At 40.3% G+C, this 26,121-nt stretch overlaps 1 protein-coding gene across 2 annotated transcripts in view; it reads right to left on the reverse strand.

Moving 5' to 3' along the window:
• Positions 1–1,083: 1,083 nt before the first annotated feature.
• LOC132260490 (zwei Ig domain protein zig-8-like) overlaps positions 1,084–26,121 on the reverse strand; it is a 43,660-nt gene continuing 18,622 nt past the window's right edge. The window contains exons 3-8 of one of the 2 annotated variants that reach the window (XM_059758638.1): positions 10,668–10,858; positions 9,465–9,675; positions 8,633–8,815; positions 7,764–7,891; positions 3,720–3,888; positions 1,084–2,579 (exon numbers count right to left, since the gene is read on the reverse strand). In XM_059758638.1, coding sequence (XP_059614621.1) covers positions 2,428–2,579; positions 3,720–3,888; positions 7,764–7,891; positions 8,633–8,815; positions 9,465–9,675; positions 10,668–10,858 — 1,034 coding nt within the window. In that variant the 3' untranslated portion in view covers positions 1,084–2,427. The remainder of the gene's footprint in view (positions 2,580–3,719; positions 3,889–7,763; positions 7,892–8,632; positions 8,816–9,464; positions 9,676–10,667; positions 10,859–26,121) is intronic. The other variant, XM_059758647.1, reaches the window with a different exon arrangement.

The raw sequence follows: 26,121 nt of genomic DNA on the forward strand, positions 1-26,121 counted from the left end.
GCGTGTGTGAGGCAATCGGGCGGGAGCTTTTCAATAAGCTCCAAGTGGGTGGGAAAACTCCACTTTAGCGTATGACCACAACACATAGAAAATTGAGTGTGGAAGAAAAGCTTTTAAGTAAATTACACCATGTTCACTCTTCCTCATTACACCATCTCACTTTGGCTACCTTTTTTGCCGCCCCTTTTGCGGATAGCTTCTGCACTGGCTCTTGCCCCATAAAGTATTCAGGGGTTACACAATGTGTGCGTCATTACAATAAAATTTCCACAAACTCGTTTTCATGTGCATCGCCCACAAATGAATTTATTGGCGGATGCAGAGTAACGTGCGCGCTTTCCACACTCCGCGAGTTCATTTCTGAGAAGAATTCCTGATGGTGTATTTTCTGCAGTTTTCCTTGTGGAATATTTTGCAAAACAAGGGAAAGAATTCATGCTTAAATTTTCCCCTCGGTAAATAGTCTTAAGTATACAAATTTCCAACACAAGTGGAGGAAAATTCCTCATTGGGAAAACAGCACTTCGGCCTGCGGTCTCGGATTATGCACAGAGAGAAGAAAATTTATAGACTAATTAATTTTCCTCTCACCTGCTTTTTTCTCCCTCTCACTCTATCGCAGCGAGGATGCTTTTCACCTTGTTTGAGGGAATCTTGGCGGATTTTCACCACTACCGCGCTGTTGTTGTGCCTGTGATGAAAAGTCCTTAAGATGAATGGAAATTTATTCGTCAGAAGATTTTCCCTTCACTCCCCAACTTAATCCAGAAGGCGATTCTCTCACGTGGAAAGGTCGTCGCCACCGTTGGATGGATCGAAGTAATACAATAATACAGACTAAAATTGAGCTGAAATATCTGCGTGCCGAAATTCCCGGTGGAAAATCCTTCGAGAGCTTTTCACACTGGCCTCTTCCCATTGGCCCTGGGTTTATACAGGCTCTCGACTGTCTGTGGGGTTTTCGGCTAATGTAAATGAATGAACAAGAGGCAAAGGTAAGCGCAGAAGCTCAACAGAGGCAAACCGGTATGAAAATTTAATTAAAATGCGTCTCATTTGAAACGAAATCATTTTTATTTGGTTGGTTTCTCACGCCGTTTCTCCCTCTTTTTCTTGTTCTTCTCACTCTGTGTGTTGGAACAAAAAAAATTCTTATACATTTAGAATTATACAATTTTTTTCCACTCTCTCCATAATTATTATCATTATTTATGCTCCTTGTTTATGTGCCACATAAACTCGTGGCTTCTCACCCTCCAACCCAACTCACACACTCTGTATAGCTCTTTCTTGATTTTTTTTTCACCAATTTCCTCATATATACAATAATAAAAATGCTTTCTCTTCTTCAATTATTTATGTACAACGATTAAATTACACTTATTTCAGGGCTTTAAAGTCATCTTTTAATGATTTATGACAAATTCCACACAGTTTTATAATCTTGTTTTACGGTCTTCGTTTGTTCTTTATATTTATCAACATTTTCCTGTGATACCTGTAGTTAAATATATTTCTTTTTAATGTTTATAACATCTTTATGATACTCTCTTTCTGCGTTACATATACAGCAAAATAATGTGATTTTCAGGGGAACAGTATAACTCTGAGTGATTTTGATGGGTTGCGCGACAACGCACATTATTCTGGGGTATTCATGAAATGCAATAACAAATCACTTAAATTTCCTCTCTACACACATTTCACTCTTCTCATCACACAATCGCATTTAGTAACTTCATTCCTCAAATCATGTCTGACCAAACCTTCTGTTGTCCGCTCGTTTTTTCGAGAATTCAACGAAGAGAGAGAGCAATTAACCGTCTTGCAATTCTTCTCTATACAATCATTAAATGACGTTGTACATAAGTTTTCTAATTGATAATATTGTTTTCCTCTAGAAATTCTCCTCTAACTTCACACCCCTATTATATGGATTTCTCCCATTAAATATTTCTCTATATTAAATAGTTTACTTTCTTCATTAGTCAATAAATTCATTTTCTTCTCCATTCACTATTTCATCAAATGAAAATAGAATATATTCTCTTTTGATTATTCGCACTTTCACGAATTCTCCAACTTACCAATTTTAGTAATATTGTATTATTTGAATTTCAAATTTCATTAGGAGCGCTCATTCAGTTTCTCTACACTTGAAAATAATCTCTTATTACACTTTATTTACACTGAATCGTATCTTATACGGTAGAACTATGGAGTTAATAATTAAATTTCCTCGGCCATTCTCCCACACCCTCCCCATGACCTTTCTCCGCCCTTTCTGGGAAACTGAGTGAGGATCTCCTGCAGAGATTTCGGGCAAAGTTTGATGGAGATGAACGAGGTGGCTTAACCGGTGGGGAAGAGAGTGTGAGAAACGGTGAGGAGAATGGATGTACTTTAAGTTATGTGTATATAATTTTATCACCGTAAATGACTATCCGAATGGAGTGATTGGAGGCCAAGCCATACCCTTAGATAATTGTAAATGTTTGATATAATTATTAGTATTGAGATACAGACACAGCTGCTCGATAATCCAGCTGAACCCGTCTGCATTGCTTCCGGACGCTCTCCTGCAAAGAGACAATACAGAAAAATAGTATAGAAATACAGATAAGCATCGACTCCTTTTACTCCTTGCCAGGCTAGGAAGCAGGATTACAATTTCCAGATCAATATTTTGTTTGTTTAGACGATGTGGATAATCATAATTCCCCGCCTTACAGTATTTTACACCCAACTTTCGGACATTCAAGGGGAAAATCACTCGCGATTTGAGATCAAAAAAATCATTTTATTAATTCAAATTTTGCTTTTTTGATTTTTTTTTACCATTAAGATTCCTATAAAATTGCCTTGTGACTTGCCCCTTGGGAACAGTCAAATCCATTGTCTGTTCCAAATAAGTTCTAACACTTCTTGGTCATATCGAAGAATGAATTCTGGCGAAATTGAGAAAATCTAAGTCACTGGAACATGTGACAGACTTTTCCGATACATGCGAAGTTCAGGCTTTGAATTCATCCTCTTCCTTCCACATAATGACTTCCAGACTGTGCTTAGAACGAGTCAAAAGCGAATTTACAATTGATAGTCTCACAGAGATGCAGTTTATCTCTACAGACGGGAAATGGATTATAATGGAACTTGCATGTTCGTATTATTCATCCATTGCAGTCAATGGAATAATATTGGTGACTTGAAGTGTTATGTTTTTGAATTGTGAACAAAAGCCGAAAGCTTTTCATGAAAGCTCATAAAGAAACTTTCCATCATCGGCTTTAAGTATTTTTTTAACTCGACAGAACGTGATTTTTTATCCTTTTTTCCCATTTATTTGGCAAAGAAACTTACTCTAAAAGCACATATAAAGCATTGAGTTTTATCATTATCCCGTGTTCATTACTGGAGAAACTCTTCGGAACTTTGCTGGTAATTATTGCTTTTCGCTTTCATGGGTGAAATACTCGAAGCACGATCAGTAAAAGACTCTGCGTGGTTTGCCAGCAGAATTCCGTAGAGTTTGTCGTGCAACAGCAGCGCTTCTTCCGTGCATTTTCTCAAGATCACGTTCATCACACATGCCCTCAAGAACCACACACACATCCTGATTGAAAGTTATTGAGTGCTGCGTGTGAGGTGGTGCGGGTGCATGTAATTAGGTGACACCGGGTCGCTGGGGTGAGACTGAGTTGTGCAGAGAACAGGCTTACCATTGAGAACGTGCACTCGAACGCTCGCCACATCCGCATTTGATGGGCTGCACGAGTACTTGCCGGAGTCAGTGAGCTCAGCATCCTGGAGCAGCAGGTAGGAAGTTGTTACTTCACCCTTTTCGGTGATTACGGAGACACCGCCTCGTGTTGAATCGTAACTAATTACCTAGAAAATTAAATGTGTTTTGTGCCATTACTATGGATGCAGAAACATCATCCGCCGTAACCCGAGCAATCATGACTTAAATATTAATTATGCGCAACGTGTCGTGATTTAATTCAACAAAAGCCTTTCCTTAATCCATCTCTCTTTTTTACACTCTCTATTGCCCTCATTTCCTGCTCACAATGCTCAAAGGATACTCTCCGTAATGGATTGTAACAATCAATTTTACTACAGCACTTGTCATACACTTCGATGATATTTATGTGTGTGCTTTTGAAAGTCACACATTTTATGAGATTTCCGTGTTTTTTCCGCCGAATTTTCTGACCATGCGGTGAGTGAATGTGTGAGATTTATTGGGCGCTTTTGTTCCGCATTCATAAACATTCAGTGAGATTCTCTCTCCTTGAACGAATGGGCAGCGTAATAGGAGGCATTTTGCGTCAGGTGGAGACAAATTTGTCGCTTTTTGCTTCGTTCTTTTTCCGAATGGGGCAAACTTTCAGCCATTTTTCACTGTTCCAACTCGTGGTTGCCCAAGAAGACAATGGTATTGTAATTAATGAGTACAAAAAGCAAATTTCAGAGGAGATCAAAGCAATTGCGCGATGTGCTGTAGGGAAATGAGAGCAGATTTACAAGGAAGAGATAATATGGTCAGAAGGATCAGAAGTGGTGTACAGGTCAGTAGAAGTTTAAGGAAGTGTTGCAATTTGTGCAATATTTGGTTCATAGCTTTAATTTCTGTTGATTAATTTATTTTTAGCAAGTAATTTTTATCCAAGTTATAATTTGGTCATTTTTTTCGAGGTTATATGACTGATTTAAGACTAAATAATCTATTGAAGTAGAAATACTTGAGTCTAAAATGAAAGTATTATCAGTTTATGTGTAGAATTGCGTATTTTTATACGCAAGAAAAGGAAATAAATAAAGGATTAAGACTATGAAAAAAATGCAAAAGTGCAATTTTAACGGATGAGAGTCAGTTTTCAGTTAGTTTTTGGTTAGATTTTAGTTAGATTCCAGTCATTAGTTGATTTTAGTCTGGTTTTAAACAATTCATAAAGTCTGAAGTGCTGGAAAATTTTAAGGATTTTTACGGAGAAGTGGTGTACAGATTTAGTCATATTATACCCCCTTTGCAGTTTCACTGAAATGCACGTGAGTTGGCTATGATGAAACGTGGATGTTTTGTTTAGTACGCAAAATTCCCAAAGGTAGAGAAAGTTTCTCGATCTTGGGAGGAGTTGCGTAGGTGAGAGGACAAAAAATTGAAACGAATTGACCCAGAGAAACTTTTCCTTATCACTTGTCTGGCTGCGTACGGTTGTAGGCTAGAAGGCGTGGGATTTTCGGCGATTTCGGAGGCTGCAGCCATATCTCCAACTTTATTTATAGGTGGATATTTTTTCATCGGTTTTTCTCACGTACGCCACCCACCGGATGGGGATTTCAGTGGGGGAGGAGCGCCTGAGGAATGGCGTGGATGAAGTGATGGTGTTCCGCAGAGCCCCAAAATATGAGGAGCTCTGGGAGGGTGAATGGCCGCAGTTTGACCAAGAAATAGATTAAGGTGATCAATCAATGCTTGAGATTCGCACAGCAGTGGACAAGTTGCTATGCAGAAGCTAGATGCGAACCGTGATAAGCCCCAGACGGATTTATTAAATGGGGAGATGGACGCATTGCTCCCCCGAGGGGCGCCCTTAGCATGGCGCAATCCCATCGGGGGCATTTCTTGCGCACCCCCCGCGACTGGGGTCCGTCTGTCTCTGGGAATTGCAAGGATATGCGGGAGTGGCAGCAGATTTGGCCCAGAGAGTGGGTGGGATAATTTATTGAATCCACCCATCCTTCAGTCACACAATTTGGTCAATGAGCAAGATTGTGCCTCTGTGCAGTGATATTAGATTTATTTTTATGGCATCGACGATATAAGAGCACTGAGGAGAAGTGGAACAACATCATCAAAATGAAACCATTCTCACTGGCAAGCGAGGCACATTTTGACCGAGAATGAAGGACGAAAGCGGATCCCCGAAATTCCCCATCACATTCTATCTTGTCAGGACGCCTCCGATGGGCGCGTCTCGGGCTGGGATGAGTGCGCTTTCCCGGAAGAATTGAACTGAGAGTGGTCCATAAACAGACAAACTGATCAATAATATCATCATTAAGTTCACGTTCCACTTTGTGTCTCTTCCACCCCATTCTTTTGGGCCTTTCCCATGGATTTTCCCATGGATTTTCCCACACAAAACATCCGATTCTGGCAGATTCCGCTGAACACTTGTCAGGTCTTGTGCCGAGAGTTGGAGGAATTGGAAAAGAAGGTGAATGAGTAATTCAAATCACGTTCCAATGCCCGAGTTTTCACTCACAAATCTCTAAAATTTCGGTCAATTTTGTAATAATGCCACACGCAATAGTAATTTATACTGTCAATATAAATCTGGATGGAGAGAATTGGAAAAATATTATCCCATGAAATTTGCAATTATTCCTCAATTATATTTTAATATAAAAAAAAACTTTTATGATTTTTGTGCGAAAATGGAATAATTTGGAAATATTGTCGTAATTATTTGCACCATTATATTAAGATAAATTCACAGTTTAATTGAAAAATCATTTATTGCCCATTAAACTAAGTATTTTGCAATATTAAAGTGCGAATAGTTAGTTTTTCGCCCTTTATCGATTGGAAAAAGATGCTTGAGTGGAAAAACAATTTGCTAAATACATCTCTGAATGGGAAAAATTGTCTTGTCATATCGGAAGTCATAATTTTGCCGAAATGATCTTGAGAAATGGCTGTGGGATTGATGTGAAAAACTCCACACACACACACGACTATCAGTGGTAAATATTTGACCGCTGTGTTTCCAGCACTTTTTGCGACACAAACCATCGCCTTGCTAATAGATGCAGAGCTATTTTGGATTCAAGAGCGGACTGTGAATGCGAATGAGGAGAAGAGATAGAAATCATTGAGCAAATCCTTTTGCTCCACTTCAAGCGGAGCTTCTTCCAGTATATTCCACTTAAAGCTCACATGAGAGCTTTCTCTCTGCCTGGGCGCCTGATTGCAATGAATATTTGAAGTGAGATGGAATTGGTATTGAGTGTGATATGGTGATTTTCTCATATTGAATCATTTTCATTTCATTTTGTATCAATAATAAAATATATTTGCTGCGAAATAACTCACTATCGTCCATATTTGAATCATTCATGCCTCATATATCATAGAGAGGGAGAGAGAGAGCTTTATTGCCAACACTCTCTTCGGATATTATTGTCTTCTCATCTCTGCATATTCGATTTCCAATCACATTTAGCCGCACAGGCAATTGTCTGCCGGAGAACATTGAAGGACAGCGAGGAATGTATAGAAGGCACTATTAGATCATATCAAATGATATTGAATCGAAGATATAACTAGAATTTCTCTTTTTATTCATACACTCGAAGAAATATTCTTGCAAATTGATAACATCGAATTTGACCAGAATCAAGAAATTGAACACCGCGTTTTTACTTCCTTTCAATTTTCGAGTGAGAAAACTGACACAAATTAAAGCTGAATTTGAGAATTCTAAAGCATTTTTTATTGCTTGCTATATCTACGGAAATGCGGAGTGAAAACAAGAAGAAGAGGCTGATTTGTTAATGAAGGGAATTATTGACGATGTATTTGCAATCAATGCGCTGCATTACAGCATAAAGCGGCGCGAATTCCACCGAACGAACGCACTTTTGCGTCCAGTGTGTGTGGGGCAATAGAGATTTTGTGTGAACACAGAGAGATTAATAGAGCTTTGAATGATAAATTTGACGCTTTGTGGCACAGAATTTGCCGGCGAACTCACCTCATCTTGATGGTACCAGAAAATGTATGCTGGCGGCTCTGGACTGAAGCGAATGGCACAGGTAAGGTTGATGGTGCTGCCTTTGTCTACGTAGAGATCGGGACCGCCTAAAATTGTGGCTGTTGGCACTGTGGGTGGAAGAAGAGGGTCTCAGTACAAAATGGGGCGGCGTTATTGCGAGGGAAAACATGTTAATCACGCAATGCTGGGCAAATTTTCGGTAAGTATTGACTTGATGTCATCGTAGGAGAGATAATGAAATGAGGGTGTCTTTGCGTCCCTTTGGAAGTCATATCTGAGCCATGATGTTTGCTCATTTTTGCATGAATGTGACGGAGAGAGATAAAAAGCGAGAGGGTGTGTGTGTGTGTGATTTTAAAATTACGCATCTCGCGCTTAGTTTCGTAGTTTGAAACTCAAATTCATGGATCACGTCAATGCAGCTCCTCTGGCTTATTCTATCTCCTTGCATTCAGCATTATCTCTCATGAGCAGTTTTGTGAGATTGTTTGTTAGAAGGGGAAACTTTGTTAATTTCCAGCTGAATCACTTCCATGCGTGGTGTTGAAGCATAAAGAATAGATGCTCAAGCAGCACAAAATACCAGCCAAGTCACTTCGCAGAAGGTGACTCGGGGAGGCAATGTGTGAAGAGAAGTTAGAAAATGTTAGATAAGACAAGAGTTATAGTCAACTTTTAGGTCGACTCGGTGGGGTGAGCGATGACAAATATATAACACTTGTTAGCTCCAATGCAAATTGTCGGATCATTCGTTAGAGCCGGGCTTGCGGAGTTCTGTGTGACAAATTGTCTCTTGCGGTTAGATCAAGCGGACACAAATTGTACAAAGAAAATCACATATGGGCTACCATTGAAGTGTGGAGGCCCATTTGTCTGGCGGCGGTAGTAGTTGTTCCAATTGTCGGAACCTGAGGGCGGGTACCAATTGGGGGGGTGGCGGGGCTGCTGATAGGGATATGGTGGCTCCGGACGATCATTGTAGAACCTCTGAGAGGCGCCGCCATAGAAGTCATCGTACTGCTTCGATGGATCTTGCAAATATTGGGAGAGAAGCTTGAGTGACTGTTTGTGGATGGAAACTATGTGGAATTTGCAAGCTTTCTCAATACGGCTGGCACTCGACATAAGAATGCTGGGATGTGAAAGTTGCAAAGTATTTCATTGAGATTGCTCCAGATCAATGGTCATATGGGAAGGATTCCTCACACAGCATTTTTCAGCTGGGAAAGCTCCTTGACTTAGAATCTAATCTTGCAATTTACCACTTCAATTGGGAAGTTTGACGCAGTGAATGTTCGGGAAAGTTTCCTCAGGAATGCCAATGTGTAGCTGTACGAGTTTAGTTTCTTCACAATATATATTAAGTTTATGTGGAGTAGCGCAAATGGGCGACTGTTCAATGGGCAAACTTTCCTTGCCATTCAATAGAGAAATAGGTGGCACATATACAAAATGCATTGATATCTCGTGAATTATTCACTGAATTTGCCAAACTTTCCGCCAAAGTCTGCAGGGAATGTCGTATTTTTGTTCCCAATTTTTCCAAATGCGACGAAAACTTTCCACCAAAGTGCTTCCAGTAAAGCAATCCTTGCTGGAAATGATAAATGAGTCCCGAGTGTGAATTTGTTGCACTCCGCGCCCGAATTGGCGCGGGGGGAGGGAATTTGTCAAACTCACCCACAACACGGAGCGTCACGGTGTAGCTGCGGATTGGCACCGATGAGATTTGACACTCATAAGTGCCGGCATCGCGCGGTTGGGCCCATTTGATGTGCAGCGTCCACTCATCAGTGTCCTTGTGGTGAGTGGTCTGAAACCGCTGGTCGGACGTGTAGGTGTAAGTGCCAATTGTAAGGACGTGAATGTCCCTGTGACGCACCCAGGCGACCTATATTGGACAATAAGAACCATTACTAGGTGCACCGCAACCGCTGCAGCTTCCTCCATTCAAATCTATCCGTGAGGCATCACAAGCAATTAAGCAAAAAGACATTCTTCTGAACAATGAATTGCACCCAGAGAAATTCGTAACAAAATGGAGGTTTTTGTAGTGATAAATTGTGCTCCAAATGAAACAGAGCCACTTGAGGCTCTGGACATATTAATGTGCCACGGATTTTCACGTGAAGCTAGAGGTGTCAAATTTTTCACCAATTCTCACTCACTAATAAGTAATTACCGTGCCAAGTTTGGAGGCATTCGGCCTATTCCTTAATTCCTTTATGAACTTAAATAGAACGACACGAGTAACACTTGAATCTTTGTCACTTAAATATGTTTAGGATTCTGAATGAGGTTTAAATAAATCCAATGTGTCTTTGGGATAATTGTCCCGTCGATTTTAATTTTTTACTGGATTTTTTAAGTTTTCTGTGTGAAATTTGATTAAGTGAACAATACGCAAATCCAGAGGAACTCTGATTTTGGCAAGAGAGTTTGGAGCACAATTGAGTGCGCAATAAAGGAATTTTTCTGGTGTTTAAGACGAATTCCAACCAGTTTACTTCTAAGATCAATTTAGAATTGTTCTCAAAAGTCTCTCTAATCTCTGATAAAATCGTGAGAAACAAATTTCTCAGGTAGCTCGTAATTATTTCCTGAGTATAGACTTCAAAACACAGAGATCAAATGTATTATTTTCATTTTATGGTCTCCTTAATTCTTGTCTACTTTATTAAAATGTGAAATGTGCAAAGTTAATATTTGAGCAGAAAGAAGATTCAAGAGTTACTTTACTATCGAATAGCAAACTTCTGGGGTAATTTTCTTCCCTACTGAAAAGTTGTGCAGGAATTTTCCTCACTTTCCTCAGTGCCTCCAGAAAAATGAGTGTACAAAATATTTTGGGCAAAATTGTTGTCAATAGAAGAATCTACTTACGGTTTTATTGCCGAGATTCCGGACGCGGCAGGATAAATAGGCCGATTTGCCCACAAGAGCGGTCACATTTCGTGGCATGGAAATGTCAAAGTACGCCGGGGAAATGTAGCCCAGCGATGGCATCGGCGTTGTCCGCTCAGTTAATGTATTGTGACCATGATTCTGGCCCTGGAAGCTCCCAACGGCGGCTCCTGTGGGTTGCGGAGAAATAAAGGATAAGGAATTAGGGTTGAAATATGTGTCCTTAAACATGTGCTATTTGCATGAGTGATGAGTGAGAGAAGGGATATTTTTCATGATGGAAATTTTTCATTTTATCACCAAGTGAATGGCTGTGTGTGGGAGGATTGTCGTAGTGTCCTTATCTGCGGAGCCAGATCGAGAGTGTAAGATTACAAGTGCGTGTGGGTGATATTTCTGATGGCTGAAGACTGCTTGTGGGCGGGAGGATGGCCGCCTTCGGGCGAGATGACATGAGATAGTGTGAGAATGGAGGAAAAGTGTAAGCAAAATAGTGTTATTAAACGTGACACATTTCACAATTTCTGATTTCTCTGTTTATCCCACACCCACAGCGACAGATTTGGGAGGAGAAGGCTCGGACGGGGGGTGAGTGGGGTGTTTTGCTTTCGCTGTACTGTGTCAGAAATGATAAATTATGAATCAAGAAGTGATACACATTGAATATCATACAACATGCCGTACACAATTCGTCTCTTTGCCACCTTCGGCGCACAGCTGAGCACCGCACATTCGCCATGAGGCCAGCCGCAGCGGGTGAAAAAGTGCCTTTCGAGGGGCCGCGAAGGAGCCTCGCGAGAGGCAATTCGAAGCATCGAAAGTGTGTGTGTGGAGGAAAACACAGGCGAGCATATTCGGATTTTATGTCTTATGTAAATTGTTTACTCGCTTGTTTCCTTCCACTTCAAACTCTTTTTCACGCGGGGAGCTTTTGAGTGTGGCACGCGAAATGGGAAGAGTCATCATGTGTGTGCAAGAATGGTTTTTACATGATTCGCATGCCCTCGAACTTCCCGCTACACGAGTTCACGTTACAATCTGTCTGCATGAATATCTCGAGACATGACTTTGAAATGAGATAAAAGTGTAAATTCCCTGTGAATTTTTCACGTAACTCGTATGATAAGATTTTCAAGCGGCAGAGAAGGAATTTTTGACGAAGTTGACAAGACAGACAGAGGGCAAGAAATGTCATTTGACTGACTTTTCCCCAGCTTTTAAAGTACATAATCCAATTTTGTGCACTTCAAGAGCGGGGGTGAGAATGACAAATTTGCATTTGATGTTGTATTTTCAAAGGCTAAACGCATTTTAAAAGCCACTAAACCATAATTCAATGCTCGTAAGCGCCCCAAAACTTCACCCAAATGCCCAATGTGAAAGTGAAATGAGAGAAAGGACACTGCGCTGGAAAGGGAGAGCTTATACACTTCATTCGGGGTGAAATATGGTAAAAGCATTTTTGGTGTTTCCGCAGCGAAAGAATAAATAATGACTCAGAACTTTTTATTTATTCTTTTGCACCCTAGCTTTTCTCTCATATTATTTTCCTTTCTGGCACCAAAACGCGTTTCAAATGAAACACCCACTGGAAAAAAACGTGCAGACTAGCGAAAAACCGCGACTCGAATGCAAGCAATGCAACTTTCATTTGCCACCGGATCAGAGGGAAATTTAACTGCGACCCTGCGGAGTGAATGACCCATATTTTGCACCCAATCCTGATTTATTTGTTGTGTTTTGGGGCATTGCTAATATTTGGGGAAAACTTGCTGGAGTGTAAAAATATCGATTAATATAGGTTATTCATTTTTTCTGGCATTGCTGACCTTTGAAAACGTGAAATTTCAAGCAAGTTTAATGAGTTGGTTAATTGAAAAAGAGCTAAAGACGGATGAAATTTATGGGGTTCTGAAGACACTTTCAAACATTTCATTTACTCCTCTAATAATGCCCAGGAAAAATCAATGCACGCGGCGAAAAGAACTTGCTCGCTATTCAATTTTCCGCCGTTTGACATGAAATTTATGCCCTCTTATTGGGGACAAATTTCAATTTGAGATACGCCGTGGAAAATTGATGGGAAAGTGAAGAATGGTGAGGAGCAGTAGTACGATTTCTTCCCAGCAACGTCAAGTTGAGTTAATCTCCATGGAGAAAATTACACCACAAGCCACTCATGAAAATACACCGAGAGAAACTTGATTATTTTCCTCTTGGTGGTATCACACTCATTCGATGCCATTAAATTTAATTGCCAAGACAAATCCTAAGAAGTGCCCGCATGTCAAATTCAATCTTCTGTGAATTGATCGGTGAAAATCGATACGTTAATATCATTTTTATTGCCACATCACTGCTCGTGAGAGTTTTTCCTGTCCCGTGATACTGAGAAACCTCGGGATTTCACCTGAAACGCGATGTTGAATGACGAAATGGCGTGAAGTCACAGAATGTGGGATGCCAAAAGCCACTTTCGATGTCTTCGCGGGCAAATGTGCGCTAAAGCCCCCATAAAGTGCTATTAAAGCATAATATTTTTCAACATTAAACTCTCAACATCAATTCAAAGCTTCTTCTTTTTCACCTCACGCCTTTGGAATATCATCTGACACGGGATTGAGTGGGTGTGAGAGGAGAACGAGGAAGAAATCTCAATATAAATTTCGAGTCGCGCCGAAAATTTTCGATGTCAAATAAATCCGGTGATGACAATCTTATGAATTTAATATACATGCGCCTTCCCGACTATTTCGCCACCCTCCCGAGCAAATCGCTCCACCGGTCATATTCTTGGAGTTTATATTGAATCTCTGGGGAAATCTCAGAGGCAATATTTGCTATGGGTCGAAAGGTCAACGAAAGCGTTCGGGAAGAATGTGCCAATTTGCATTAGGGCAGCCCCAACATTTTTGCCTCAATCTTGAACAAACATCACCCAATAATCCCATGAATTGCGCCATTGGTCAGTCACAGCCTCAATCGCCTCTCTCCGAGGACTCTGATTGCATGTCAGAAAGCTCCTCGCATCACGATAAGAAAGCATCTCATTTGGGAGATAATCCAGACCCAAGATGATCTCGAGACACTGCACTAATGAATTTAATATGAGCTAACAGATATTTCGATGTGTGTGATTATGTATGAATAGGTTTCCATATTAAATTACTCCCAGTGCTGATGAGCATGGGAAAGTACATTTAATATTGGGGAGTTCCTTGGAAAAACGTGGCTTCTAACGCGTAATTAATTACGCAAGTGGCAATTTTGACGTAATTGTGCTCGTATTTGCAGTTTGAAAACTGATTTGCAAAATATAATAGTTGCAGAGTTACTTTATTAGCAACTAAAGAGCGCTTTGGAGTGGCTCTCAAATACTATGGCATTCAAATTAATTAATTGAGATATTGGAGAAGCGGAAACTGCGTTGAAAGCAAAGCATGGTCTTGTAATCGTGGAATTGAGTCATTTATCCATTGTACGTGTAGTGCGGTGAAAAGCTCTCGTTCAAATGGCCTTTTCATGCGAACTACAGCACGGATTGATTTTGATTAAAGCCATCAGGTGGAATATTTTCCCGGGAACACCACAATTAATTTATTCACTTTGATGAGTTTCCAATGGGATTTACATTTCCCAGCTAGAGGACAAGGATAATTTGTATCGAAATTTTCATTAAATACACCCGAACTTTTCCTACTCAAACAGGTGAAATTGGAAAAGGGTCACACAAATCCCATGACAAATTCCCTACATATTTACGTGTAGTGATTTCGCTGCATATCTGCTAATTTGTACCAGAATTGCTCCTTTGCGGATGCTTAAATATCTAAGTCAGAATTATAACAAACTCCATCTCAGCGTAATTCTCATCATATTTGGCTCCCTTTTCGCCCCTTTCGCCACCCATGATCGCATATCTCTGAGCACAACTACATTATTAGTTGCGTTGTGAGGCAAGTGAAAAGCGGGGCAAGTTTATTATTGCCATAAAATGTATGATCTAAAGTATCTCGCGTACAGCATCTCTTGCACCCCAACGTTAATTTCCAAGTAAATTATGTTCGTCTATGGAAATGGGGGGTGAGAGGGAGCAAGTGCTTGGCACCCTCGCTTCGTGATAACGATGATTCTGCCAGCGTCTCCCCGGCCATCTAATCCAGCACCCCTTCTCGCCAATTTCCCCACCCCGTCCGCCGCCCCAAATCCCCCCGCTGGATGTGTGAATGTTCATTCTGTGTTGCGGCAGCCACCCCGACTTCCGCCCCCGCTCAGGGTGTGTGGCCTCTCGAAACCTTTGATGAAATGACGTGATAAAGTCATTTTAAGACGTATTAGCCGTTATTAGGGCGTGCCGAGCGTCCGGAGATTGAGGAGGCGGCATGCAAAGAGGGCTTCTCGACACAGACTTAAATTTGTATCTCACGCTAAACAAGCTTCACAAGTGCCGGTGTAAAATATTCGGGGGACACCCAGTATTGGATCCCCGGAAGTCACAGGAAAATTGTGTGCCATGGTGAAAAATTTCACAATGCAAATTGAAGGTGAGATAAGCTTAAGCTGGCGAGAAGCACCGCAATTTCTTACAAAATGGCACAGAACACCCTCTCATTGCCATCACAATGGCTCTATTCCCGGGGAATTGTGCAGAAAATGACACGAACACGGAAAGGGAGGCTCGCAAATGTAATTGAATTAGTATTCAAATTTTCAGCAATTAACATAATATTTTTATGATAATGCGTTTTGTTCACCCAGTTTTCGCTGTAAATGCATTTTGCCAATTATTTCTCATAGTAATTTCACAATTTTCTCTCCTCTCAAGGTATAGAAGATCAGCTGAAATTGCCAATGGGTTGGTAATGTCGATTTTGTCGCGATGCACAGAGATGCAATTTATTCGGGAATTTCCAGATTGATTCGATTCGAAAAGAACTACATAAAAAGGCTTAAAAATTCATAAACTGCCAACCAATATTCATTTCTCACCGCAAATTCCCACTAAATCTGTGCTGAAATTTTTATTTTCCTCAAAACATTTTCTTACTTTTCACACTTGTGATCAAAAACCTGTTAAACAATTTTTTCCGCACCTGAATTTTTCGATTTTTTTATTTAAAGGCTTCTTAACATGCTCTTTGACGCTTTAAACACCATCCTTGGGGTTTGAATCTTCTCCTAAGAACTCTTTTTAAAGCCCAAAATGTCATTTTTCACATTGTTTTCTACTATACTCGTTTGGGAAGCTACTAATATCGCATTTTCGCGACATTTTCCTTCCCGTTTCACAAATTTGCACAGTCTATGACTTTCTGGCGTGATCTTGACAAGGATCTTGATCAAAAAAGAACTTCTTTGCGTTTTTAACTAATCTAACTATACGATTTCCAAACCATAATATCGAATTAGGAATGGAGGGAAGTTTAAAGTTCAAATCAAAGAACGGAATAGCCCGAAATATGTTGAATATTGACCCAGAAAAGGCTTTTTAAATTGAAATCCAACATTATAACTCTCATTTTCCACAGGAATAAAACTCTAAGCTCATCATAATCACTAATTTGGGGTAAACATTCATGAATAGACAATTAAATCAACTCTTAATTTAAGCTTTTCTGTAAATTCAACACCGAAATATTAACAGATATTAACAATCCCTTGGAAATGGCAGATTTTGCATTGATCAAGCAAAACTCTTAAAGGAAAAGTTGGTGCAGATTTAACAAAGATGGGAAATAAAACTCAGCACGCAACATGTCATCTTCAGTGAGTGACGCACTCGTTGCAAAGCCATAAAATACAACACAGGAAATGCGTCATGATTTATATGACGGGATGTGTTGAATCAAAGATTGTTATTTACAATGTGTCACTGAATTCTACACAACATTGAGAGATAGCGACATGCAAAATATCCTCCCACGTGAGATATGCAAATAGCATGAATTTTTCGCCGAAATGGACCCATATAAATTTAGAATGCACAGCACACAATATCCACAAATTCTGCCATACTCTCCAGAGGATGGAGCGTGCCGCATGGGAGGGATTTTTCCGCGAGGAGACACACGCAAAAAAAGAGCTAAATATCCGTCAGGGCGCTCTTTAGGGGTGGAAAGTGTGAAAGAATGTGCGAAAAATAAAACTTTTCCGCACGCAAAAATACCCAGAGAGCAATTCGTGAAATTTGTCAGTGCGAAAAGGAAGAAAATTTTAATTATCTGCATTCTTCGTGTAATTTATTTTCTCGAATTGTGAATGCAAATGAAAAGTGTGAGGTTTTTTCTTCGCGAAAGGAATTTGAGTTTGATATATGGAAACGCACGGAATGTCACAATCTCGCGCGGTGTTTCTTGTTACCAATTTCAATTAACTTTCTTCTGATTTCTCCATTCTTTCGCGCTTTCTCATTATATTGTTTCCAACAATAACCGGACAGACATTGAGACAAACACCTGTTCTGGCCTTTGAGAAACTTTGGGTATTAATTGTGGGTGGTTTGAAGACATCTTTCTTCACGCTTGCCAAGCAAAACACACACACACTTTTCGCCCCAAATACCACACAGAATTTTCATTTTCCACCTCAAAATCGCACGTTATTTTATAGCATGTGAAATCAACAAATAAATTCTCTCGTGTGTCGTGGAATAAAAAATATTCCAAACAATTGTTTATAGGAAATTTATAGCTTGACAGCGAGGAAAAAAACACACAAGCGAAAATACTCACAAAAATATATGTGAGCATAGAAGAAATTGGAATCTCAATGAATGAGAGGAAAATATCCACTAAATTGTGTGTGTCAAATTATTCTGACTGAATTTCCTTTTAATTGCCTCCTCGATATTTCGACTCACATTGCAATTCGAAAAATTGTGTGCAGCATCACGAAAAAATTCGCCATGGACATAAATATTTAAATGAGTGTGACAAAGAGGAGGAAAGATATCCTGTAATTTTGCTGTGATGTCCCGACATAAATCAAAGCAAGAGAGATATGGTGGAAGAATTGTTCACTTGTGGATCAAATTTACATAAAAACTATCTGTAATTTGAATACATTTTTTCCCCCGCATCTTTCACAAACGCGAGCTTTCTGTATTTTCATCCGATGGTGTTTTAGAATCGGGAGCAACATGGAAAATCCCCCTCAATTATCGGATCGAGTGCATGAGAAACGGAGAATGGCGCCAATATAAAACACACGATAAACGTGATGCAAATTTGCACAGGATAATGGCAATGTACATTAGAATAAATTGATGGTATGTGTTGTCGATAATTCTCTCTTCCACTCTCAAATATTTAACGTGTAGAGATTTAATTAAAAATAAGGATTCTGCGACAATTTACGACCTGCTTTACGACTCAGAGGATTTTTCCTCAGCATCAGAGAAATGAAATTCAGATTGATTAGATAAATGATGTATATTATATGTCAAGCTTAATATAATCGAAAAATTGGGTCAATTAAAAAAAATTATCTGCTTTTCATAACTTATTGTGCAATTAAATTTAATGCCATTAATTAGGTGATATTGAACACATATATTTTCCAGAACAGTTCCATCGTTTATCTCAGACCCATTCCCCATCCATGCCTGGCCAAATGAATTTCCCAGCGTTGCACCTGCGAAAGGTGCAAAAGGGGGTGGTTTTGGGTGGGCGAATGACACCGAAGAGGGTAGAAAATAGTGGCCAGGATCATAAATTTTTCCAAACATGAACTCTAAAAGTGTGCAACGAACCGAGCTCTAGCAATCTATTCATGCATTTCCCCCCAGCTTTAAATTCACTGAGCTTTCGAAGGCACTCACGTGCTGGAGCGAGAGAGCACATCCGGATGGGGAGAAAGTGTGGGCTATCTCGAATCTCTTTGGGTGCAATAAATAATAAATTATATCTACAAATGTCATGGGAATGCTCAATTTTTGTGTGGAAAATTAATTTTCTTATCGTCTCATTCCGCTTCTGCAAATCCCATGCTCTCTCATCTCACCTTTTCCACCCTCAGACGGTTTTTTTTTTCTACTTTTCTCCACCTTGTTTTCCCAGCACAGCGCGAGAAAGCTCCCGAGAACTTTTCCTCTCTCTCTCTCTTGTGGGTGTTTTGCTGTTGTCACACGATGTGAAATAAAATGAAATGAAAAAGGAAGTGGAAGAGGAAATGCCGAAACTTGTGTGCAATCGCAGGAGAATAACAAGAAAAATACTTAAAAGATGAATGTAAAGGAGAAAATTATTATACTGCTGAATTGTTTGTGTCCTTCCTACTGAGCAATTCACATTTTCCACCACACTTTTCAGTGGTGCGACACTAGGAGACTCCTCAAGTGAATTTTATTATCTAATATCGCCAAGGAGACGCTCGATGGAGAGAATTTTTCCCACAAATGTGTCACATTATATCTGGGAAAAGAGAAATCATGGAGAGTGTAAGGCAGTGAAGGAGAAGGCAAATTATTGATTTATGTACACATTTCTGCATACTCTCTGCTAGATTTCATCTCCGAAATGTTCAGTTGAGAAAAAGTGAGTAAAAACGTGTGAAGTGAGGGTGGAAAATCACGAAATCCGATTACCTCGTCATGCCTCATGCTTGAATTTTCAAAGCTTCGTGGTGGCTTTTATTTTTCAATCCACCTCCTCTACTTAGCGTCATCTGTGCCTATTCTCGCTTTCTCCCTTTCCCAATCCCATCCCCAGAAAGGGGAGGTTTTTTTTCGGCAATTGTCATTTGATGAATTGGATGGGAATTTATCATCTGCGTAGACAAGAAAATGGCGCAAAATTGCTTGATTTGAGTGTTGAGACGGAGAGAAAACGATACAATTGACGAATTATGAGAGAGAAAGAAAAATAGAGGCATATTTCAGCGATGGCATTTTGCGAGAGGAAAAAAAGTATGCCGTCGTGAAAATTGGCCCTCAAAATATATTACTCTACCCTCTCAGCGGGAGAAAACACTCAATTGGAGCTTTTAAGCTCTCTGACGATGTATGTAGTTTTATGACTCAACCTCTAAAGTTCACTGTGGCGGAGTAATGTGGCCAATGGATTTTTATGCTTCTCGATGTGTGCAAAATCCACTATACATATGTATATATCACGTGAGTTTCGGTTGGAAAACTTTACCAGCCACAGTTGAATTTCATACATCAATGATACATTGTGCATTTCTATTCCAGGGAAGTATTAATTCTGCATGTTTTCATGTAGACTCCACGTAAAAATCTTTATTGAAAATATTTGGCTGAAAGCTCAGCACATGGCAAAAAGCTCATGCCTCTGCTTTAGTTTTTATGCCACCTGGAAATTCTTCGACAGAGGTGATTTGGGCAAAAAACTTGCATAAAGTCGAAATGGTACAATCCATCAACTGGTCGATAAATGCCAAATACATCCTTTTCTCCACTTTTGTGCTATTTTTCCTCCGCCACTCATTTATTTTACTTGCTGCTTTTTCTCCCTGTTTTTATTCTATCAAACTCTCGCTCATAAAATCTACAATCATGTCCACTATGTCAGTGGGAGAAAATATATTGCCCGAAAGTCCTTTCCAATCGACGAGAGAGACAGTGGAAATTCAATGGAGCTCCGCGTTGTCTGTGGTGAGTCTTTGGAAAATAATGAAAGCAGCAATCAACAGTGGAACTTTAAGTAGCGGAATATTGACTCAGCGAATTTGTTGTCAAAAAAGGAAAAGCCGGCGAGCGATGGAGGGGAAATTTACGATTTTTCATCATATTGAAATGTCTGGATGACACAATGGACGAAGATGGGCTTCTCAAGGATGATGAAGAGGATGAACCGTTCAAGGGAACTTGAGCCTCACACTCCTCATTTGCAGTTGGGCGGGCGAATATGATGATAATAAAGTTGCGGTAGGGAAGAGAAAGAAACATTCATGTCACCATCCTTTATTGCATTCGAGGGTGTATGACGCCCCAGAATGATGGTCTGTGGGAAAACTTTTATATAGCTTTATGGAAATCGTGTAACTGGTTTTCCATCTTCATCTTTCACTTTTATAGTCCCACGAACATACAACAAAACACCACCGATGGCGCTTTGGACCCCCTCCGTGGAGAGACGGCGGAAAGCTCTCTCCCATCAAGCACAATTCCGACCGCCATAGTCATCATCACTTGCAATACACTTCCTCGAAAAAGGCCCGCAAAAAAGCACACACACACACCCCAAACAGTCATCCGGCCGGAATGAGGCGGACGACTGGCGAACGGAGGGAATTGTGCATAAAACTAAATTTTATTAGTCGTCAATTTTCGTGGGAGCTCAACTGAAAACCGCCAAGTCATCCGTCTATAAACCGAACACAGCCCTTCATCAATCCAATAAGAAATCGAACGACGAAAAAGCCGGCAGTTTTTCCCAACTTTCCGCGAACCCAGAGCGTTTCCACGGCAATTTTGCAATAATCGCTCCGCCAGTTGAGCACACAAGTGCCGTAAGGGAGGCAAAAATGGCACTCCAAAGCGCCGTCATAAAACACAATTTTACTGCACATGTTTTCCATGCAAACAGTCCCCGCATTGCCATGACACACATTTCAGGCTGTGTTTAATTTCAAATGACACCGGAATGTGTCACTTGCGAGGATTAGTTTTTCCAACAAATTAATCTTAATTGCGTTCACTGGGGAAATTATCAAGTTATTCAATAGAATAGTTTGCAAATTAACGCATACTAACGCTCTAATCACACGGAAGGGCTTGAGAATAGATATGATTCTATAATTTCTTGAAGCTCCATGAAAGCTCCCCTGCAGGAAGTCATAATTATGCTGTGTTACTTATGCTTTCTGTGTTAATTACAAAGTACACTGCGTCATAAATTCGCTTTCACAGCAATTTTCGCAGAAATTTACTCTAAATGACAGGGTTTTATGAGAAAAATGTAATTACTTATAGACTTTTCTGCGTAAAATTAAGAAAAAAAAAACAGAGGAAAATCTGTAATACTTAAAGAATTTAAAATAAATTTATAAATTCACTATAAGAACTAATTATATTCTAAGATATTCCTTATAATTATGATATGAATTTTTAAAAATATCCTTTATTTGTTATTTGGCATACGAATGAGGAGAATTTCTTTTCAAGTTTCTCAGGATTCTGTGATTTTGCATTAAATTGTGGAAGATTATTCATGGTTAGCAGAAAAAGTAATCACGAATGAATTATTAAACTCAATCCACTCTCTGCGGAGGTTTTTTCCCCACTTTTTTTCTCAATTGAGTGACCTTTTCGCAGAAGCGATGGTGAAAATTCATGAGAATGATTCACTATAATGAAGTGAAAGCTTCTGGGCAGCGCTCTTGAGCAGTTCAATGCAGGAATTTGAGAATGAGAATTGCAGCTTTAAAAAGGAGTGAAAGATAAGGCGTCCTGACCATAAATTCAAGACAAAGTAAGGTCGCGTGCAGAGAGTCAGTGAAGGACATTTCCTGTGGGCAAAACTCTGCACAGGCCTGAAGTTAAAGGGCGCAAAAGAAGGAAGCGAGCTGAGAGGGAGAGAAAGAGAGAATCTGACAGTGTGGTCAGTGCCAAAATAATGGGGACGAAGTGAGAGGCTGGGCAAGAGGCAAGAATTTTGGGTCATTGGACGGAAACCACCCCAAATGGACGGTATACATTTTCGTTCTCGGGATTTCATGGATGTACATAAATATTGGAAAATGGGACACATTTCAGCCATAAAAAGAGCGTGTGGTGGGAGTGAAGGCTGGAGTGTGGAGCGGATGAGGATAATTGAAAATCTGAAGAAGGAAAATATGTCGTCGAAATCGGATACTTCCCAGGGAGGGTTGAAGGGCCAGGAGGAGTGAAACGAGATGGAAAGATTTTTCCCATCCATTTGTGCTTCCATGTGGGGCTGTTCCGCCCCTGTCTTGCCCCAGGGGTGTCTTTTTCAGGCGCAACATTGCCATAGTTTCCGAACGATGGAAGTGGCATTGTGTCTGAAGTGGTGGAAGTTGCCATAAATTTGTGAAAAATTGGGCTCATCCTTGAGCTTGTGTCTCATCACTTTTAATTCCTTCGCCGAGGCCGAAGGGGGTTTTGTGTATTCACGACAGGGAAATGGTAGTAAATATAAGTATCAAGTGTTCAAAAGTGTTGGGATCGGATCGTTTTCCCTCTTAGCCTCCCATGCAATTTATATGACAAGAGATGCTGGGGGATTATGTTGTTCTTCTCGGGGCGTTTTCAACCCTCCATCGCGTGTAGGAAGTCTGATGCTCACTTCGCTAAAAACTCAGCGCGCGCGGGTGTAGAATAACGAAATCATACACAAGCCATCATCTCTCCATTTACTTTACAAATAGATAACAATTAGCCTGAAAGTGAGTCTCAGCTTCCGACTGTTTCACTTGGAAAGCTCTCCACGGGTGTCGCTCACGGTTGGGGGTTGAGCATGCGAAAGGTGGAGTGGAAGAGGGATGACGATGTTTTGTATTGAGGAAGGAAATTGGAAATGTGTATATGTCGGTTTTATTTTTTGCCCATCCCCTCATTCTCGCCCCTGTGCGAATGACATGAGAATTTATGCGATGTAGTTTTCTTGCTCTTTTATACCCTCAGATCTTCCACTTCATGTCTTTCCCGCCACTGGGAGTTCAAGAACACGCGATTCCACCAGAGATATTCCACCCCCAGACAGACTGATCCCACTTCATCACGTGCGTATTCATTTACGAGGTGAGATTTGGGGCGTTAAGTGGGAATCCTTAATTAATAGGAAGCTTAACCGAACAAGGGCAATGATTTCTTCGGGTTTACTGGGCGGAGGAGACTTTGTGGGCAAGAAATCGCTCGAATTGTCAACTCTCTTCGCATGAAAAATGCTTCATCCACTCATAGCGGGGCTTATCTGTCAGGTTAACTGAACAAGACTGTGGCAGATGAGAAAATTCCGCGGCAAAGAAAAGCATCTGCTGTCTCACCTAACAAAGAACAGCGTCTTCCATCCCCCGAAATACCACCAGGCCATTCTCCACATTCGCTCCCAACTTCCATCCACTCATTTTCCCTCGTGCCGCCAGGCAGAAACTCAAGCGTGTGCGAGGCAACATAAGATGTACGGGAAAAGATTAAACATTAATTGGTCGCCTCAGAATAATTCCGCTGATTTATCGGAGACAAGAATGGTAAGCCAGAGAGTTGTGTTAATGTACTTTTCGCACACTGATTTTCTCTCCTTCTCACCCATCCGAACGTGTGCTTCAGCATTCGTGTGATTCACCGCTTCGCATCCAGGTTATGTATGGGTGTTTTCTCGTTATTTATGGTCACAAGATTGATGCTCTTCTGCCACATTTTCCTACAATACAATGGCCAAAAGGGAATTTTTCATTCTCTCTCTCTCTCACGACAATTGGTCGGGTTTGTTTTTGTCCACGTCTCACAGTGTTTGTCGTATTTGTTCTAGTCAAGGCGGAGAAAATACAGCAAAATTGTGTACACCACTTACTGACACTTCCACAATTTAGGTGAAAGATTCTTAACATTTCCCAGAACTTCAGATTTCATGGATTGTTTGAAACATGATCAAAATCAACTAATAACTGGAATATAATCATAATATAACTGAAATCTAACCGAAAACTGATCAACATGATCAATCTTAGCATAATTGACATCAGTTTCACATTGAAAGCTTGTAATCCTCATTAGATTTCATTATTTACTTCAAGTATTGAGATAATTTCTTTTGAAAGTTTCAACTTCCACTTCCAAATACTTCTACTGAACTGTAAAAAACTTCTGACCATTTGATCTCCCCCTTGATTCTAGTCTATTTTTGAACATTTGGTAATTGTTCACTGACCTTTGATATGTTTAGAGGAAAAATTGCGTGTTGTGATAGAGAATCGTGAATTTTTCATTGCGACAAATAAAGCAATTGCGACGCATAAACACTCAATGAGGACATAATGATGCTTTGGAACATTTCCAAACAATGGTTTCAATAAATATTCGGCATAAATGACAATATGAATGTTTCAATGAAATTCAGTGTATTGAAAAGTCATCTCATGGCATTAATTTTAACGACCGAAATATCATTATTGTTCAATGATTAAAAATTTATACAAATTTAATTTGCTCAACAAACATTCTACTGTGACGCCACGAAATTCATTTGGCTTCCAAAGAATCCCAATTGCCATGATTTTCTTATGAACCATGAGGTTTCGGGGTGAACCTCATATCGTGCTACAGGAGATGACAATTGAGGGTGTAAATTAATCAGGCATGCTGTAATTTAACAAGGTTCCCAGAAACCCATACATTTTCGCCGTTTGCTTACACAGTTGTCACGGAAATATATCAAGTGTGTAAGCAGGAAATAAATTAGAAAACACCGAGGATTCGGGATGGGGCAAGTTGCCTAAACAAACACTGACCATATAGTTGTCCTCTCTCTGGCTTTTTTATAGTCCACGAGTTGGGCGTCGTTTTCTACATGCTCGCCTATTGTATACAGTAGATTAATTTAGGTCTGTGAAAAACCACCCCTTTTGCGACCATGTTTCCTGCATTTTTGTCCCCGAAATGACTTCAACCGCACGGCTGAATGCGATGGGCTTTGCCCGTATGGAAATAAAGAGCCTGTGTATGGGCGCTTTTGAATGATGCTCTGGGTGGACATATGCGAAGAGGGGCAAGTGTGTTAATTATTATTTCATGACATTAATGGGATGTGGTTGGAGTTGACGGTGCGGACTAAAAGAGGGACCCATCCGAGATATTGCCTTTACAATTTTCCCCATATTGCTCTATTAAGTACACACCCTGAGCGCTTGTGACATGGTCACTGGCTGTATAAATGGAAATCTCACAAGCTGTCCCAATAAATGTTGTCATTTTATTTTTATGATAACGATGCTGTGATGGATTATAAAGCCTTCCTCTCGTTGGCGTGTGTTTCTGTGATTTCCTGGCAAGACTCACTGACCGAATCTCAATTCCCATCCAGCTCAACTCATCTGCCAAATTCAATGAATGGCACTGTGTTCTGAACGCTGAAACTTTGTAATCTACTTTTTGTTGTCATCATTGTCGATTCACTTCATTAATTATAGTGCTTTTTGTTGAGCTGCGAGGAAGATCGTTTTCCCACAGTCGAGATGAGAGGCGGCCCACTTGAGGGATCCACCCAAACACACGAGCTCATCATTAGAGCTATCTGAGCCTGTAACTGAGGGAGACTCGCTCAGGGGTTGGGCCTTGACGGGCCTCGAGTGTGGTGAGATGAAGAGAATGGCGAGAAAAGGGATAATACGATACGGATTGACGATTAATGTTGACAGCAAACATTTAATCAAGTATTGTTTAACACGCTTACAATGTCTCATGCCCACGTCTGATGCCTCAAGAATACAAAGACTCCTCATTCAGCCTGTTTTT

This window comes from Phlebotomus argentipes, unplaced genomic scaffold (genome assembly GCF_947086385.1).
Source record: "Phlebotomus argentipes unplaced genomic scaffold, Phlebotomus argentipes genome assembly contig_6, whole genome shotgun sequence".
Taxonomy (NCBI): Eukaryota; Metazoa; Arthropoda; class Insecta; order Diptera; family Psychodidae; genus Phlebotomus; species Phlebotomus argentipes.